We start from the raw sequence: 19095 nt of genomic DNA on the forward strand, positions 1-19095 counted from the left end.
CACATTCTCCTCCTGGGAAAACTGCTTTCATCATTATCTGAAAGAGCAGCACATTTCTTTAACTTCAGCTTTTCTGTATCATCTTATTAGATACGTTTTATCATGAAAACACTAATTTGTCTTCTTAAACTTAATGTAATTGATAATCTAATTAAGACTATAAACTTCACTATCAGTCATACACAGATAGAACACATGACTTTCTTGAGGTCTCTTTGTCCCTCCCAATAATTTTATTCCTACAATGATTAAAAATTCAATTTCTATGTTTACTTTCCTTATTAAAAGCCTTAGTGAGATATATAATGTTGATATAGCTCAGCTTATCAAATGCATCAGCATAGAAACACAGTAGGATCAAAAAGTTAAGACTGTGCTTACTGGCCAATACCTTTACCTATCAACTATAAAAAACAATCTTGAGTGATTTACTGAGCATTTGCAACTTTCATTGACTTCAATGGGAACTAAGAGCATTCAGTATTTTAGAGGTGGCGTTCAGTACCTTTGCATAATCAGCAAATTTTATGGCTAGAATGTCATACTGGTATATTATACAGCTATTTTGAAGGAATAAAACTACCACCCTGAACATAAAGGTAACAAAAGGACCACTTTGCAGTGAAAGCTGTGGGCGTGGATTCTTGCAGATTTTCACATATTGCTATGAGGTCCCAGTTCAGGAAAGCATTTTAAGCATGTGCTTAAGTATGTGCTTAATGTTAATATGGATGTTTTCCTTAACTGGGGTCTAACAGTATAGCTCAAACTAACCTGGAGAAGATGCTCTCCCATTTGGTTCTAAACATTCTATGTTGCTGAAACTAACAGCACAGATTGATTTACATTGAACAGCAACTTATTCCACACCTAAGCACATTTACTGAATGTGACTACTCATGGCAGAAGGTACTACTCAAAGACAGTAAGGATGTCAAAATCTAGCCCCTATTTCATTTGTTTCTTTACCAATTATTGACGGTAACAATTACAGTCACTTGAAGTTATTTGACTGTACTTGTGTCTAAACTGTATTTACTACGCATGATATCAGGATTATCTAGACAAAAATGTTTTCAATACAAAAATAAAATGTAACATCAAAATATTAATTGTGAAAAAGCAGAAAACATTCAATAAGCTCAAACTGATTCTCTTCCCACAATGAAAGGCTGAAACATTTGAATATATATTGTGAAGCTTGTTGGAATTAAAAGGGATTCTACTTAACAGTTACAATGTGATCACCACCATGTTACCTCACAAATAACCTCAACACTGGGAAACGGCAACTCCCATCTCAGGGCTACCTCTAGCCTTCTTTTCTGAATAAAAATTTATCAGTCTACTGAATTATATACACACAGGATGGTGTCTACCCTTCTCTGGGGAATTGTTTGAAAACATTAACATTCTTCATTTAGGATTACTGACTGTATTTCAAATGGGATAGCAGAGGTAAGATTACTAAACCATTCATCCCACTGACAAATTCAGTTTTTAAAACTTCGCATTTAATTCTTCGCAGGTCAGAAAATTAATTCTCATTTTGATTGAAAAATCCTCAGCCATTATAAAGTTATACATTCTTTATTCTTCAGTAAAATATCTTAACTCACATGGTATGCATTATACTGTAGTCAAAGTTAAAGTAAATGGGATACAATTTCAAAATCCAACAAACACGCACTTTTCTCTCCATGACGCCAGGGATATGAATGTTAAATCCATATTGATTAGGATAAGGTTGTTTAGAAGTTTTATATATCTTCTATGGCAACATTGGGGGATTCCAGATAGACAACTACTAATTCATTCAGAACAATCAAAAAAAAAAATCACAGGATTCCCTGAAGCAATACATAACTTCCGCAGGAGTTCTTGGTTGCTCAAATACATGGCCAATCTTATTTGTAATAGCAGCTCAAAATGGTAGTGGTTACAATAGAGAATGAACCAAAGAGACCAATGGGATAAAGGATAGGTACTTCTCATTTTTTAAAATAAAAACTAAATTACCTGGTTTTTAATTAAAAAACAAATATTTTTAGGAATACATTTAAAGTCTGGTATTTATTTAATATTTATAATCCTCAGATCTTATGATTCATCCTTAGCAGGATCTCTTAACAAGGAAAAGAGAAAATTAATAGGAAAGCATTAAAAAAACCCACAACCCTGCAATCTGAATCTTAGATACACTATGGATCAATTCTCCATTCATGTTTGTGTGACTAATACATGTGGATGAAAAGAAAAATAAAGAACAGCAAGTCCCTTCGTTGGGACTTACTTGGCTTCTTAGATTTAACTTCTTAGTGTCATCTGGGGTTAAAATGAGTCTGTTTTTTAATAATTATCTTAACTATAAAAACTGTTAAAATTATGGGTCACATGCCCTGAAGTTCTCACTCTCAGTCCTTACTGCAGCAAAACTCCATTGGAATATTTGCTGGAGTGAGGACTAAGTAAAAACTTTAGAATTTGGCTGTTTGACTCTTACACAATTTTCTATTTTACGATACACAGAATACTTAGTGATAACAATAAGACAGACACTCTTTCATATCAACCCAGTTCTTCAGAAGGTAAAGGACTAGTTTGGATGGGGGAAATTATAGTTAGGACAACAGTTCTCTTTGGGGACATTGAACCTTAAGGTCATGGCTACAGTGTAAAGTGATATACAGCTATCACAAGGACTTGATTCACCTGGTAACAGTTACAAAGTTATTATTAGAGATGGGCTTAAGTTTGGATCTAGATTCAGATCTGAATTTCCTCAAAGTGCAAGGGCTACGGGAAGGTACTTTTAGACAAAGGGCTTAGTACATGTCTAATTATTATGTAACCTCTTAAAATCTCATATGGTGTTTTACTGGCTATCACTTGGTAGACCCTTCAGGATTTCCTCCTGCATAATTAAAACAACGTTGCACACACACAAAAATCATCATCCAGTGACCTCGGTTTGACAATAGTTTTTATATTTCTCAAATAAAGGATTTAATGTGCTTTTAAAACAAATGTTATATGCAGATTATGAGAAATATCTTCCATCAGACATCAATGCTGTAAATTTGTACCTACAGTTTTCATTACTGTTAATTACACCCATAAAAGACACAATTGCTTCAAACATCTGCATGAGCACAAGGTGAACAGACAGACATCTCTCAGATTTGCACACAAAGCAACTGCATTTTGCAACCACAAACTGTATCTTTTGAGGAGGGACATATGATTGTGCCCACAAAATTAGAAGCCATTTTTCAAAATGTTGACTCATATAAATTATGTCTCTGTGTGCACATTATACATATACACACTGTGACAAAGCTCTGTCCTTGCCTCCGTGAGTCCCACGTTTCCTGGCGGATTTCGCTAGCCTCAGAGGCTCACTGTGACCCTCCACGTAACCCTTCTTTCTCTAGAGACAAGGGTCAAAGTCTACTAAGCCATTTTCATCATAAGCCAGCGAGGGAGGTGAGGAGAAGTTATCCTTCCTTGCACGGTCTCTGTTGTCTCCCAGTCTCAGTGATTAAACAGAGGGCAAAGGTGGGGGAGGGGAGACCGGGCCCACCCTCTACTCTGCGTTCCAGCCCAGGGACCCTAATAGCATCAGCTATGGTAGCTGACCTTTTAGAAACATGAGATGTACAATTTCCTGGGCTACTTCCCCCACAGCAGCCCTCACTTCCTCAAGCTCCACTTCACCCTTACCTCAGGGCCTCCTTCCTTGTACCTGATATGGTGTGTACTACTCAGCCTCTCCAACAGCACAACTTCCTCCCACAGCTCCTGACATGCACACCCACCTGACTGACTGGGAGGCTTTTAACTAGTTTCAGCCAGCCCCTGATTAGCTTCAGGTGTCCCAATCAACCTAGCCTTCTCCCTGCCTTCTGGAAAGTTCTTAATTGGCCCCAGGTATCAATTGACCTGGAGCAGCTTCCATTTCACTTAATCTGATACCAGGGATTTGTTTAGCCTGGAGCTAATATATCTATCTCCCACTACTTTTCTATAGCCATCTGGCCTTGCCCCATCACATATCCCCCCACTCTGCTCAACACCATAGAGTTGGGCAACTTGGGACGCCAGGCAGTATGCTCGTGACAGACCATCAGCGTTGCCATGGTGGCATCCAGCCCTGTGCCGTATGCGGAACTGGAATGTTTGGAGGGATAAGGAACACCTGGTGACCCTTGCATTCTTTTCCTTATTTCGCTGCATCCGCTGGAGGGGTGCATGGTCCGTCACAAGAGTAAATAACTCTGTCTCCATAGCCCACTTGACAGCAAGGCGTTCTCTCTCGACTACTGCGTATTTCTGTTCTCTTGGGAGAAGCTTTCTGCTTAGGTAGAGGATCGGGTGTTCCTCTTTTCCCACTATTTGCGACAGAACTGCTCCCACCCCCACCTCAGAAGCCTCTCTTTGTAAAACAAATCCCCTGTTAAAGTCTGGGGCTATGAGTACGGGGTCATTACAGAGGGCCGTCCGAAGGTCTGTAAATGCCCCCTCTGCTGCGTCGGTCCACTTTACCATGTCTGGACCTCGGGCCTTCACCAGGTCTGTTAGGGGACTTGCCCTAGTGGCAAGGTGGGGAATAAACCGTCGGTAGTAGCCTACCACACCTAGGAACGCACAGACCTGCTTCTTTCGGGTTGGCCAGTTTTGAATTGCCTCTAGCTTATTCGTTTGGGGCTTCACTATGCCCCTTCCCACAATATATCCCAGGTACCTAGCCTCTGCGAGCCCTATGGCGCATTTAGCACGTTTAGCAGTGAGGCCAGCCCACCTTAAGGTGCGCAGTACTGCCTCAACTTTCTCCAAGTGGGTTCCCCAGTCTGGCGTATGGATGATGACATCATCTAGGTATGCAGCTTCATAACTAGTTTGGGGGAGGAGCAGCTTATCCATGAGGCGCTGGAATGTGGCTGGGGCCCCATGTAGCCCAAAAGGGAGGACAATGTACTGGAATAGCCCATCCAGGGTGGAGAATGCAGTCTTTTCTTTAGCTTCTTTGGTCAGAGGAATCTGCCAGTACCCTTTTGTCAGATCCAGTGTAGTCAAGAATTGGGCACTACCCAGTCGGTCAACCAGTTCATCGATGCGTGGTATGGGGTATGCATCAAACTGGGATATTTCATTCAGTCGGCGAAAGTCTTTACAGAATCTCATGGTACCATCAGATTTAGGCACTAGAACAACTGGACTGGACCACTGACTGTAAGATTCTTCAATAACAGCTAATTCTAACATTTTCTTTACATCAGCCTTGACTTTTTCCTCTTTTGGCTGCTGGGATTCGGTTGGGTCTCAATGTTACCTTGGCTCCGGGGATTGTGCAGATATGGTGATAGGTCTCAGTCATCTGCGCTGGTTTTGTGGAGAACACATCTCTATTGTGATTAATCATGCCGGCCGCCTCGATCTTTGGGTTCGGCGTCAAGTCAGATGATATCCTCACTTGCTTGTGTAAGTTATCCTCCTGGGGAAGAGTCTCCTGCATGACTAAGCATGCCTCTCGATCATGCCAAGGTTTTAGAAGACTGATGCGGTAAATTTGCTCTGATTTCCGGCAGCCTGGCTGCCACACCTTATAGTTCACCTCTCCCACGGCTTTGATTATTTTTTAGGGTCCCTGCCACTGGGCCAACAGTTTACTTTGTGCTGTGGGCACCAGTACCATCACCCGATCCCCTGGTTGGAACCGTCGAAGCTTCGCTTGGTGGTTATAATGAGTTCGTTGGTCTCCTGTGCTCTCTCCAAGCTTTCCCATACAATGGGCGCAACTTGGGCTATCCGATCTCTCATCTGCAGTACATGCTCCACTGTGTTCCTTCTGGGATTTGGCTCTTCCCAGGCTTCTCTGGATATATCCAATATGCCCTGAGGGTGGTGCCCATGTAGTTCGAATGGAGAGAAACCCGTGGAGGCTTGCGGAAGCTCCCGGATGGCGAACATGAGGTAAGGCAATAGGGTATCCCAATCTTTCCCATCCCGGCTCACCACTTTCCTGATCATGGCCTTGAGGGTCCTATTGAACCTTTCCACAAGGCCATCTGTTTGCGGGTGGTATAACGACGTCCATAGGGCTTGTACATGGAGCAATGAACAGAGATCTTTCATCAACTTGGACATGAAAGGTGTCCCTTTATCAGTCAATATCTCCTTGGGTAGCCCAACCTGGGCAAAGATCTGTACTAGTTCCTTAGCTATTGTCTTGGAAGCTGTGTTGCGCAGGGAACAGCTTCCGGGTACTGGGTTGCATAGTCCAGTACAACAAGCACATCTGTCTTCTCTAGGGACCCTACCAGATCCATGGCTATCTGTTCAAAGTACAACAGTACGAAGTATCCAGTGCAACAAGCACATCCGAGCTGTCTTCTCTAGGGGCCCTACCAGATCCATGGCTATCCATTTGAAAGGAACCTCTATTATTGGAAGAGGTATCAAAGGAGCCCCTAAGTGCGTGTGAGGGCTATGTAACTGACACTCCGGACAAGAGGTGCAGTATCGCCGGACATCTTCATGTACTCCTGGCCAGAAGAACCTCCGCAGGATCCGTGCCTGGGTTTTTTCTACCCCTAGGTGTCCTCCAAACAGGTGACTGTGGGCGAGACTCAATATGGCTGTTTGATGTTTTCGTGGCACCAGAAGTTGTTGTATCTCTTGCTCCTGCATTTGCACCACGCGGTACAGGAGATCTTTCTTAACTATAAAGTAAGGTCTGGGACCCCGGACTTTCCCATCCACGGGTATCCCATCGATCTCAGCCACCTCCTTCCTGGCGTTATCACATCTGGGGTCCTCCGCCTGGTCCCGCCCAAAAGTCTCTCTCCCGGGACTAACCTGCCCAAGCTCCCAGGGCCTGACTTCTGCTTCTTCCAATGGCTCGCCGCAGTCATGGCTGGGGGAAGCTTCTGGTTCACCTTCTGTGGTGGAAGTTTCTCTGTTGGCTGCTCGCATCTGTCTGCCTACTAAGGAGGTCTTCTGGCCCTGGGTCAGGATCCGGGTTCCCAAGGCCTTCCTCTCTTTTTTTGTCTTCCGGGTCTTTTGGGGGGCTGAGAACAGATCCTGAGAAATCTCAGCGAACATCGGGGGTTGACATTCCCCCAGTGATGAGTCACTGTCCTCAGGGTCCCCACCTCCCTCCAGTCTCTCCAGGGAGAGTAAATTATCAAACCCTGGATAGTCCCTCCCAATGACTACAGGATATGGGAGTTTAGGAACTATGCCCACGGTCACCTCAATGGGGTTTCCCTGAACCTCTATCTCCACTGGGATGGTGGAGTAATGGCTCACAGCCCCATGCACGCACGTCACTGCTACGTGTTTAGCTTGTAGCAGCTGACTACTTTTACCAGCTTACCCGATATGAGGGCGATAGTACTCCCAGAGTCCACAAGCTCTGTAGTCTGTTCCGTTTATCCTCACTGGCCTGGTGTAATGATGCGGGGCTAATACAACCCCTGCGAGGTGGATAAGGGAGCATGGGACCTCCCAATCCCCCAAATTACATTGCATAGGCTCCTTGGTGCTGGGACACTGTGCTGCTATGTGTCCCCACTCCCCACATGCATAACATCTATAATTGCTTTTAATCACTTCCCTATTCCGGGGGTTAGGGGGTTTAGTCCTGGGGTTCCCCCTAATCAGGCCAATCCCTTCCTTCTGGGGTCCCTGCTGGTTTTCAGCCCCCCCTTCTTCCACCTAGGACTCCCCGGGGGTTTGGCTGCCCAAACTTCCGGGGTTGGGATCGGATGCTTGCTTCAAAAGGGGCCTTCATGGGGTAGTCGGGTTAGTTCCCTGGCTGTCATCCATCTTTCTACCAGTGTGATCATCTTGTTGTACGTGAACTGATCATTCTGGCCTACCCATTTGCGGAGATCTGGCGGCAGTCCCTACATGTAATGGTCTATGACCAGGGTCTCCAAAATCTCCTCCGGCCTGCACACCTCAGGCTGTAACCACTTCCGTGCAAGGTGTATGAGGTCGAATAGCTGGGACCTGGGGGGTTTGTTCTCCTGGTATTTCCACTCATAGAACCTCTGGGCCCTTACCGCTGCCGTTACCCCTGATCGTGCTAGGATCTCTGCCTTCATATGGGTATAGTCAGTGGCAGGCAAGTCAAAGTAGGCCTTCTGGGCCGCTCCACACAAAAAAGGGGCGACAATGCTGGCCCACTGCTCCTGGGGCCACACCTCACGCTGAGCAGTCCTTTTGAATGAGAGGAGATATGCCTCTACGTCATCTCCTGACATCATCTTTGGCAGACAACCAGTGGCCCTCAGGGTTCGTGTCTCGTTGGACCCCTGGGCCTGGGTGGGGAGGATCTTCAGCTGGTCCACCACCTCTCTCAAGGGGGCACGATCTTGGGTCGCCTGGCTCATCAATAATTGATTGGTTTCCTGCTGTAGCCGCATAGACTCCTGTTGTGCCATTGCCTGAACCTGGGTGGCCTCCCGCTGGGCTGCCGTGGCTTGTACCAGAGCTCTTACCACCTCCTCCATTGTGGTAAAAAGCAAACAAACAAACAAAAAATCTAAAACCCCAGTGCACTTTTTTTTTTAAACCTCTTTCTTCCGCCATGCTGTGAACGAAGTCCCACTCCTGACACCAGATGTGACAAAGCTCTGTCCTTGCCTCCGTGAGTCCCGCGTTTCCTGGCAGATTTCACTAGCCTCAGAGGCTCACTGTGACCCTCCACGTAACCCTTCTTTCTCTAGAGACAAGGGTCACAGTCTACTGAGCCATTTTCATCATAAGCCAGCGAGGGAGGTAAGGAGAAGTTATCCTGCCTTGCACAGTCTCTGTTCTCTCCCAGTCTCAGTGATTATACAGGGGGCAAAGGGGGGAGGGGGGAGAGATCCCGGGCCCATCCTCTCCTCTGGGCTCCAGCCCAGGGACCCTAATAGTATCAGCTATGGTAGCTGACCTTTTAGAAACATGACAGGTACAATTCCCTGGGCTACTTCTCCCACAGCAGCCCTCACTTCCACAAGCTCCACTTCACCCTTAACCTCAGGGCCTCCTTCCTTGTGCCTGATATGGTGTGTACTACTCAGCCTCTCCAACAGCGCAACTTCTTCCCACAGCTCCTGACATGCACACCCACCTGGGAAGCTTTTAATTAGTTTCAGCCAGCCCCCTGATTGGCTTCAGGTGTCCCAATCAACCTAGCCTTCTCCCTGCCTTCTGGAAAGTTCTTAATTGGCCCCAGGTGTCTTAATTGACCTGGAGCAGCTTCCATTTCACTTCACCTGGTACCAGGGATTTGTTTAGCCTAGAGCTAATATATCTATCTATCTATCTCCCACTACTTTTCTATAGCCATCTGCCCTTGCCCCGTCACAACACACATACACAAATATATAAAAGCGTGTATGTGCAACCTATGTAAGTATTCCTATGACACTGATCACTGTATAGTTAGTATCAGAGTTCTTAGATAAATTATACAGATTCAAATCAACATGCACAAACATACCACTGTAGATTCATATTCATCAAAGAAGGAGCAAATATTACCATTTCATTCAAACTTTGAAAAGATAAGAACTAAGATTAATTAAATTCTATCATTAGCACATCTCTGAAATGTTTTTGTAGCTTCAGAAATTCAGTTAAAAGCAATTAAAAGAAACAGATGCCATTATCTGTAAGTACATGAGATACTTTGTATGATATTTACATCCTTAACATTTTCCTTTTTTTCCCCCAAACCATTTTAGTGTGGGGATCAGAATTCTATACTACTTGCCATCTCAGCTATTTTAAAATGAAGGCTTAAACTTAAAAACAGAAAGATATATACTATACAGTAGAGTCTGATTCTGAAGTCACTTCTCAGGTTTTACACATGCAAAGCTCCTATGAACTTCAATAGGAGATTTGACTGCAAGAAGACTTAATAAAGGACTTCAGATCAGTGTTGAAGAGATGTATTTGAAATTAAAGCTCATCTTGTAACAGAAAAATTAATAGAAAATAAACCAAAAGCTTCAAAAACAGTCACAAAGGCATCTTTTTTAGGCCACAATCCTGAGATTTGTTTAGTGGCCTTGTCTCCTACTCGTTCCAGTGGGAGTTAAGTAGTTCAGCATCTTGCTGCATGGGGCCCTTAATAAAGAAATGACTGATCATTTGTAAACAATTACAATAGACAAGAAAGGAATAGCTAAGAAGCACAATGTATTTCTACACTAGCTATTCACCTTTGGACTCCTGTGTTCAAACCATGTCTGAGACCAGTCACGGGTGAAAAGGAGTTTGGCAGCTTTTTCTAGTCTTCAAAGAGAATTAGTTACACAAAACAAAACCATTCCATAGTTTGCAGGATGTCCATGTTCATCTGAAAACTGCTTATAATTGGAAAGCAGAAATGTTGTAGGCCATATTCAGAAGTGACAAGGAAGGTCTACATGAATAAATACTTACAACGTGCCTCGCTCTAGCCAGTACTGCAGATGTACAAAATTGAAGAAAAAGAGCTGGCATAATGCTTTGTGAAGGGGAAAAGACCTACATATTAAAAAACATTCTGAATGATGACATTGTTTTGCCAAGACAGAATTGCAAGTCTGAGGTTCTGCTTGCGTAACAGACAGGAAGAAACCAGTTGAAAAGAAGGCAACTGAGATATAGTATTTGCCTACAGCTAAAGAAAAGATGTGATGACACTGGGTTTTTTGAGAACCTGAAACTCAGAAGTCACTTCCTGGAAATAGAACTGGAGTTCCATCATTCATCAGTCCTACTGAGCATATCAAGGAGTAACATTCTTTCAAAGTATAATACTAGAAGCAAGGGCTGATTAAGGGAAGAAATGGATATGTCAGGTTATCCCAAGAAACTTCTATCAGTGTGTATAATTAATAGGAATAAACTTATTTCCTCCATTATGTTTTGACAGTGTTAAGGGCAAGTTTGCATTTTCAGAGCTACAGCTATAACCATATGTGCACTGTGTTTTAGGTAAATAGTGTCCCCAGAAGTGTTTTTTAAAAGACCCTTCTATTTGCTCCTTAGATTTAGTTTACATAAATAATATTATATAATATAAAGTATATTAATTTAATAAGCTAATGAATTAATAGATTTAAAGTATTCAATATTTATTTATAATATTCTTCCTTGTAGAAATTATTTCTATACATTTAAACATAATAGCGTATATTAGAGAGAATAAAGTAGCTCAACTTTGATCTACCCTCAAACTCTCTATGCAATTAAACAGTACCTATAAAAGGATCAGGGTTTCCAGTCTGCTGAACGACTACATGCATAAAGGATTGGACAGTGGCAGCATAAACTCTTTCTATAACCCTCTTAGGCCTATCTTTTTATAGGTGGATTCTGCTATTTTTGTAGCATTCCATGACAATCTTATTTTAAAAATAATTTTTTCCTGTACTCTCAAAAAACCAAACCAAAACAAAACAAAAAAAAGTCACACACAACCCTGATGATACATGGTAAATGAGAGAGGTCACAAATTCTTTTTCCACACATTTTCGGTCTCATTCATAAAAATGGAAAGAAAAAATGGAAAAAATTACTTAGATTTTTAGATTTTACACATGGTTTTACAATCTATATATTTATTCTTAACCAAAATAATACGAACTTGATTTTCTTGACTAGAAGATCACAATTTTAAATTTATTTACTTTGTTTATTCAACATATCATTACTAATTAAAAATCAATCGGAGATATTGAAAGCAATCCATTTTGTTGTGGTATCTCAAAGTAGTGCAGTTTCAAACAAAAATCTAAGTAAGTAGCCATTTGATGAGCATGATAATCTTTGTCGGAGGAAGAGCAGATCATCATTGTACCAAAGAATTAATATCTTATTCTACTATTTTAATCTGCTCTAAAAGAGTAAATTACAAGTCAAGCTTTCAGCAAAAGTGCTTCGTTTAGTAATCATAACCAAATGACGATAAACCAGCATTAACACAAAAAGTATAAAAAAGCACATACACACACTACACTATTCAGCACTGAGTGAAATTGGTTAATGCTTTTTCACAAAAATCTAGCATCCATTTTCTTGAGGGGGCATGGCTGGCCGAAGTTTTTAATGTTTGATAGGCACATCTTAAAGAGTCACATCCTGTGAGGATCCATGGAACTAGAACCCAAAGTTTGCAGAGCCTGGGACAGCTGACATTCCCACATTGCCAGCAGGAAGTCATACAGAGCCACGTCCAAGGATTACTGAGGATACTGGGTGGTACTTCCCGCGGAGCCTAAAGGAGCTCTAGTGATAGCATCCTGTGGCCTTCTGATTGGCCCATGCCCTCTATTTAACCCTGGAGGTTTCCCAGGAAGTTGTCCGGACAGCAACACAGACTTCTGGCCTGCTGTGACTTCAGATCTCACCTTGCTTTCTGATCTCCAGTCTCAGACACAGCCTGATCCTAACGCTGACTCTCGTTGATCAATCCTGGCTCTAGTGATTACTCTGATCCCTGCTTGCTGACTATACTTCGTGGCCATCTTTGACTTGTGGACACCAGCCCAGCCAGGACCATTAGGCCAACTGCCTACACCCTAGTCCTTTGCACAACCCCAAAAGAGGGAAGATGGAGCAGAAAGAAAAAGGAACCAGATACAAGAGGAAAAACTAAACAAAGATAAAATGTGGAAAAGGAACAGGAACTCTCCAAGCTCCCCACCTCCAGCTCTGTTGAAAAGCTTAAACATAAGATACCATCATCTACTAGTTTTCACAAGTGTCCCACCCTAGGGATGTGTTTTTCTATTTCAGCTTGCTCTCAGTACCGCTTTCTGGCTTTGTGTTAACAAGCCAATTTTATAACCCTAATTCTTCATCAGTAGTAGCAATGTGGAAGCTATAGCATAGTAAAGGTTCAGATGATTTTGCCACTACGTCCATCAAAAGGTAACTATTAAAAAATACTTTTGTCCTCATCTATGCACTATTGTAATTTAAATATTAAATATTTTAATATAAATATGAAATAGTAATACAATATGTATTTAAATGTGAGTAAATGAGAACTGTGACTTCAAAACAGATACCAGTAAAACAAACAAATGGAGATCAATCAATGCACTTAAATATATTTAAGTAAAGGTTAAAACTGTAAACACACAAAAACAAAAAATAAACCACCAAAAAAATCCATTCTATCCTTAACTGGCCCCTTTACTATTTGTAATCTGTGACTGCGTGCTTGGTGCTATACAAAGCTAAGATGATGATGCAATCCACTATCTTCAAGAATTCAGAGGTCCGAGATCAAGCCCAGGCTATGAGGTGGGCTGAAGGGTGTGTGCTAACATATACACAAGCACTGACTACAAGACAACATAAGGCAACAAACTTTAAATTCCCTTTTGTAATTCGTTTGTATGAGCATCCTCAATGCTAAACTCACTAGTATGATAATTAGGGCCCGACCAAATTCACAGACATGAAAAACACGTCACAGACTGTGAAATCTGGTCTCTCGCCCATGAAATCTGGTCTTTTGTGTGCTTTTACCCTATACCATACAGATTTCAAGGGAGAGACCAGTGTTTTTCAAATTGGGGGTCCTGACCCAAAAGGGAGTTGCGGGGGGGGAATCACAAGGTTATTTTAGGGGGGTTGTGGAATTGCCACCCTTACTTCTGTGCTGCCTTCAGTGCTGGGGAGCGGCAGCTACTGAATGAGACCCCAGCACTGCCAGAAGCAGCGCAGAAGTAAGGGTGGCAATACCATACCATGCCCTCCTTCTTCTGTGCTGCTACTGGTGGTGACTCTGCCTTCAGAGCTGGGCTCCCAGCCAGCTGCTCTCCAGCTGCTCAGCTCTGAAGGCAACGCCACTGACAGCAGCAGCGCAGAAGAAAGGGTAGCAGTATCGCAACCTCCCCCTACAATAACCTTGTAGCCTCCCCCCCAACTCCTTTTTAGGTCAGGACCCCTACAATTACAACACTGAAATTTCAGATTTAAATAGCTGAAATCATGAAATTTACTATTTTAAAAATCCTATGACCGTGAAATTGACCACAATGGACTGTGAATTTGGTAGGAACCTAATTATAATGTAAATAATCAGTGCTTCACATAATCTCACTGTTAAATTGCTGTACATAAATACCACAATTACACTTGGTTTTGCTGTTAATCTATAAAAAAAAGTTAAAGGTTTATGTTTTATACAAACATATACACAAGCGTGTGGGTGCCAATTCAAACTGTAAAGTTAAGAATACATACACAATGTTTTTTAGTAGATTCTCTCATATTCTACATTTGGTGGCAGCACTGGAGACCATTTATTGTGGCTAGTCATTTTGTTCAGTTATTTTCTCCACATTCATTCCTATTAACATTTACTTAAGTTGACACCTTACCTCTGACCAGGAAGGTGAGCAAGTGGCCTCTTCTAAAGCTGACACCAATGCCGCTCTATGGACTGGTAGATAGAAGTGCTGTAAGAGCAGTGCAACAAGTCACCTCTGCAACACACCCAATGCTGGAGTGTTTAGAAAGGACTTTTACCTATGAACCTTCTAGACTCTGGATGCCACCAGCAACCCCAGTATTGAAATAAGCAAACATTATGTTTGTTCTCGTTAAAAATAACCGATAACTTTTTACTGAAAGAAAAACACCATAAAGGAACATTGAGGGATATTATGTTTAGTCACAGTCTTGAGGGTAAACGAATAAGGAAATGAATGAAAATTCAGTGGAGCTGATTATACTCACTTTTTTATGACTCTTAAGTACTGAAGGCGTAACAAAGGCTTTGTCACACAGATCACATTTATATTTCTTATGTCCATCATGCACAACTTGGATGTGAACATTTAACGTGTCCTTCCTTTTGAAGGTAGCATCACAGTGATCACACTTGAAGGTCCTCTCACCTTAATAAATAGAAAAGCAAGGTGTAAACACACCAGCTAATGTCAGGAATCATGTTAACTCTCTAATCCCTTGAGAAAGGGAATACGGTGCACAAATCTGCCACATGGAGGAAGTTGTACTGACATATGTCCCTGGAACAAAAACTGAAAAATAGAAATTTATATTGGATATGGTGTTCTAAGAAAGCAGAATATAATCACTCAAATAATTTAGCCAGGAAGTTAGGATTAATTTCTCTACCCTTGCCGAAAGTGAATGATTTTGAATGAGAACACATGGTCAGGACCTTTTGGTTTATACCTAATCTGAAAAGCAGCACGCTCAACACCATAAGTCTCTAGCTATTGTGGTCGCAAAGAAAAATTTCAAAATGTTAAGTTATATAACTGATGCAGAGACACCTGCTTGAGTTTGCAGAATCCTTAACAATAGCTTTGAGATTAGAACAGCCTCATTCATTTCCGTGAATGCTCACTCAGATGCCAGTGATATTTTAATTGTCATAAAAGCGAATAAAATAAAGGAGAGGAAGTATCATATTATGAAAATCTACACAGAATTTTTGATAAAAAACTACTATGTATTGAGCTATAAAATGAAATTCATTCAGAAATCCATCATACTTAAAACATCTATAGGCCCACAAAATCTTGGTAAAAAAAGGAAATCAAAGTGCATCTGTCCTGAAGTAACTTCCATGCATTTGCATAAAAAACAAAGAGCAGTCAAAGTGAAAAGGAAGTCATCATCCCCTGGAACTCCTACTTCCCAATCCAGTTTTTTGATCTGCAGGCTCCTGAACCCTGGCAAGGGATACTTTCTCAATACCACTTATTAGACAATACAGCCATCTCAGTTCCACTGAGTTCAGTTTTCCTTGTGCATTCTGGGCTAAGTCCAAAGGCCAATGAATGGAAAGTCTCCCATTTACTTCAATGGCCTTTGGGTAAAGACCACTCTGATAGTACATGCCAATTGGGCTGAAATACTCATTTCCTTATTGCATAACTTTACTTTTATGACACCAAATTAACCCACCTCTCCACGGACATTGCTATTTAAAGACGTAACTATTATAAATGAAACATTTCATTTTTCCATTAGCAACAGCCCTCCCTCATAACAGACTCTACTTGTCATGGAAGTAGATCTTGTACCCATTCTCTTCTGGTAAGCAGCATTATCCAACCCATAGAGCCAATAAAGATTAGGACTTCTTTTAATGGTTCAGCAAATACAGTTGGGCATCCTTCAACCTACAGAACTTTAGTTTCTCTTCCCAATAACATCAATCACTAAAAATGTATTCACTTTGCAGTTGGGAGCAAAAGCAGCAGCATCTGAGGCAAATGGAGACAAGATTTTATACCAAAACTGCACCAAAATATTGAATTAAATTCTTCATTCTCAACTTTTAAAACTCGTGGCCTGATGTCTCTTTTGGAATCCCTTTCCTTTAGTAACATCCACCTGTGTAACGTGCAAGTAAAGTCAATTAACATTCTGATTAAAGTAATTTGTTCTAAAGTGAAGCCCCCAAAAGTTAGAAATGCCAAAACTGAGGCTGTGGACCCAACCTTAACTCTGTCCCCTTGTGTGCACACTTCATGATACAGTCAGTCTTTAATTGCATGGACTATATACTATTTTTTTTCCAAAAGACATTAATGGATCCTGTAAGGTGCTATGTACTCGCCTCAATCCAGTAAAGCACTTAAGCACACAGAAAATGGGTCTACTAACAAACTTAAAGTTAAACACATATCTTTAAGTATTATGCAGGGTAAGAGCCAGAATGTACAAGATGGATAGCACTCAGTGAACAAAGAAGCTATTCAATAATTTCTTCTAAGCCTCATTATTCAGTGTGTGGCCCCATACTTCATTAACTGCATGCCATCCAAACAGTGTACTGAAAAGGGAATTTTTCCTTTTGTTTTAAATAGACTTTTCTCTACTTTATTAATCAATTTATCCTCACAACACACCTTCATTAATCATGGAAGACACAGGAAAACTTTCCTAACCAACATACTCCTGCACCAATGCAATAGAACATTGGTAGACAGTTATGGAGGAGATTTTCAAAAGCCCCTACAGGATTTAGGAGCACTAGTATAACTGATTTTTCAAATCGGGCTTATGCACCTAAATCCCTTAAGTACCTTTGAAAATCTCCTACTAAATGTTTGCATTACAAAATCCACTATACATAGTGTGTGTATAATTTTTTTTTTTACAGTACACAAAGTATAACACCTCATTACTTTGATAAATCACAAACAATTTTCACTAGACTACTGTAAAGCAGGTCTGCAGGCTAGGAACTCTCTCTGTGCCAAATGTCTTCCACCTACTACTTATGCTCTAGAGCTATTAAAAAAAAAAAAAGTCACTTCATACATACAAAACGTGGAAAGTATTTCCATTCTCTATTTTCAAGTCAACAATCGTTGGCTCTGTTGGATTGAGGGGAAGTCAACTTTAAAATTAAAAACAAAACATACTAATCAAAATTTTCTGCCTTTAGCCCAGAAAAGCTAGAGAATAAAAGTGAAAATGCATCTTACTTTCTTGTGACAGTGCACAGGGAGGGGTGTGTTTCTCACACAGCTAGAACCCAAACTGCACGGAGCTTTACCATGCAAAATCTGTACCTATAATTGCATCCAAAAGCAAAACAGGAAACCAATGGAGCACTGGTATAATATACCCAAAAATGTCTTTCCCCAAGATGTACTGATTGTGTTGAATGGCTTACATGGGACTCACACCTCATGGGCTTTGCTCTCCTCATTGCTGTGTTCTCCTTCTGGTACAGATTATAAGGAGCATAGGCCTCATCGGTTTTTGCAAGTGTAGTTTTCTACTCTTGAAAGTGAGTATGTAAAAATCGTGTCTTCTTGCTCAGTGGATCTTCTTAAATACGTATGTATGTAGAATCCTACCTGCTTGCTTTAGTAAGTGTTCACTGACTTTAATTCTCATTGGCTCTGAGGAGCATAGCACGGATTATATTCCTTCTCATGTATTATCAACAGAATCATTATGAAATTCTATAAATTACATTGGTGTAAATCTGTTCAAGTCAGAAGTTGCACAAGTATAAGTGAGAGCATAATTTACAGGGTGGATAAAAATCACTTGAATTTTTTTAATTTAAATTGGATTTTTTTGATAAAATGCTTTGAGGAAAAAGCCTATCTAAAGATAGAATGTATCTTAATGAAAACTAATTCTACAGTATGAGACAATATAATAATGCAATATTTAAGAAAAGTTTTATAAATGAGTTCCAATAGTTCATGGATTAGGGACCCAATCCTATGGGGCTCCAGGGGCTTCTATACAGATTATTTAGATTAATCTTTCTATCTACCCAATGGGACTCAGTGCTCAGTCTACAAGATACCATCAGAGATGCTTAGTTTTGCAGTTCTCAAATTGTGGATTTGTGTCTCCAGAGAGAACATTCTTGCTAATGGCAAAAATGTTTTAAATAAATAAATAAATAAATAGATAGATAAATAGAGGTGAGCAATAATAGACCTCAACCCTATTGTCCCTCTGCAAATTTGTGTACACAGAGTCAATCCCTTACCTCTCTCTAAAAGTGCAAAGTTTCAAAAAGTTCAATGAATAGAAGATTGTGGGAGGCGGAACAGATCTGGACAAGAAGTCTGGAGATAAATGGAGAAGGGAGGAACTGGCAGGAGAAACAAAAGTGAAGCTGTCTGAGCAGAATATTCCAAACGTCTTGAGGTCTTTCTGAGAGTAGCTTTCATTGATTTGAGATCTACCATACCATTCTATCACTAGAAGGGAAAAGCTATTATGGCAGCAGGCCCTAAAAGAGACACAGTTTGGGAATATTTTAATGAAGTTTCTGTGCCTGTGGGTAAGACAGGCATGTGTGCAAAATGCAAATAGTGCAACAAAGAAATGCAAGGCCTGGATGCCCAAATGAAACATCATGAGACGTGTTCCTTCTCAGGAAGAAGCTGCGTTGAAGATGATGAAAGGAACAGGTCTGAACATGTAGGATCTTCAGGATGGTAAACTTTTTTATTTCATGCTTCTTTCTTAAGGACTGCCTGTCTTCCTTCTGGATTATTCTTGAATTCTCATGTTTGAGCAAAAAATATAGTTGTTATTCTATGGTACTATCATTTTAGATGTAGTTGTGATAAA

The 19095-nt window shown here is 41.1% G+C and overlaps 1 protein-coding gene across 7 annotated transcripts in view; it reads right to left on the reverse strand.

The window, feature by feature from the left end:
• Window positions 1-19095, reverse strand: part of PRDM5 (PR/SET domain 5) — a 148760-nt gene that overhangs the window by 58464 nt on the left and 71201 nt on the right. For 5 of the 7 annotated variants that reach the window (XM_043513335.1, XM_043513337.1, XM_043513336.1 and 2 more), the window contains 2 exons: window positions 14743-14903; window positions 14385-14462 (listed from right to left, as the gene is read on the reverse strand). In XM_043513335.1, coding sequence (XP_043369270.1) covers window positions 14385-14462; window positions 14743-14903 — 239 coding nt within the window. The remainder of the gene's footprint in view (window positions 1-14384; window positions 14463-14742; window positions 14904-19095) is intronic. The other 2 variants (XM_043513338.1, XM_038401067.2) reach the window with 1 other exon arrangement.

The sequence above is a fragment of the Dermochelys coriacea genome, chromosome 4, assembly GCF_009764565.3.
Source record: "Dermochelys coriacea isolate rDerCor1 chromosome 4, rDerCor1.pri.v4, whole genome shotgun sequence".
NCBI classification, from domain to species: Eukaryota; Metazoa; Chordata; order Testudines; family Dermochelyidae; genus Dermochelys; species Dermochelys coriacea.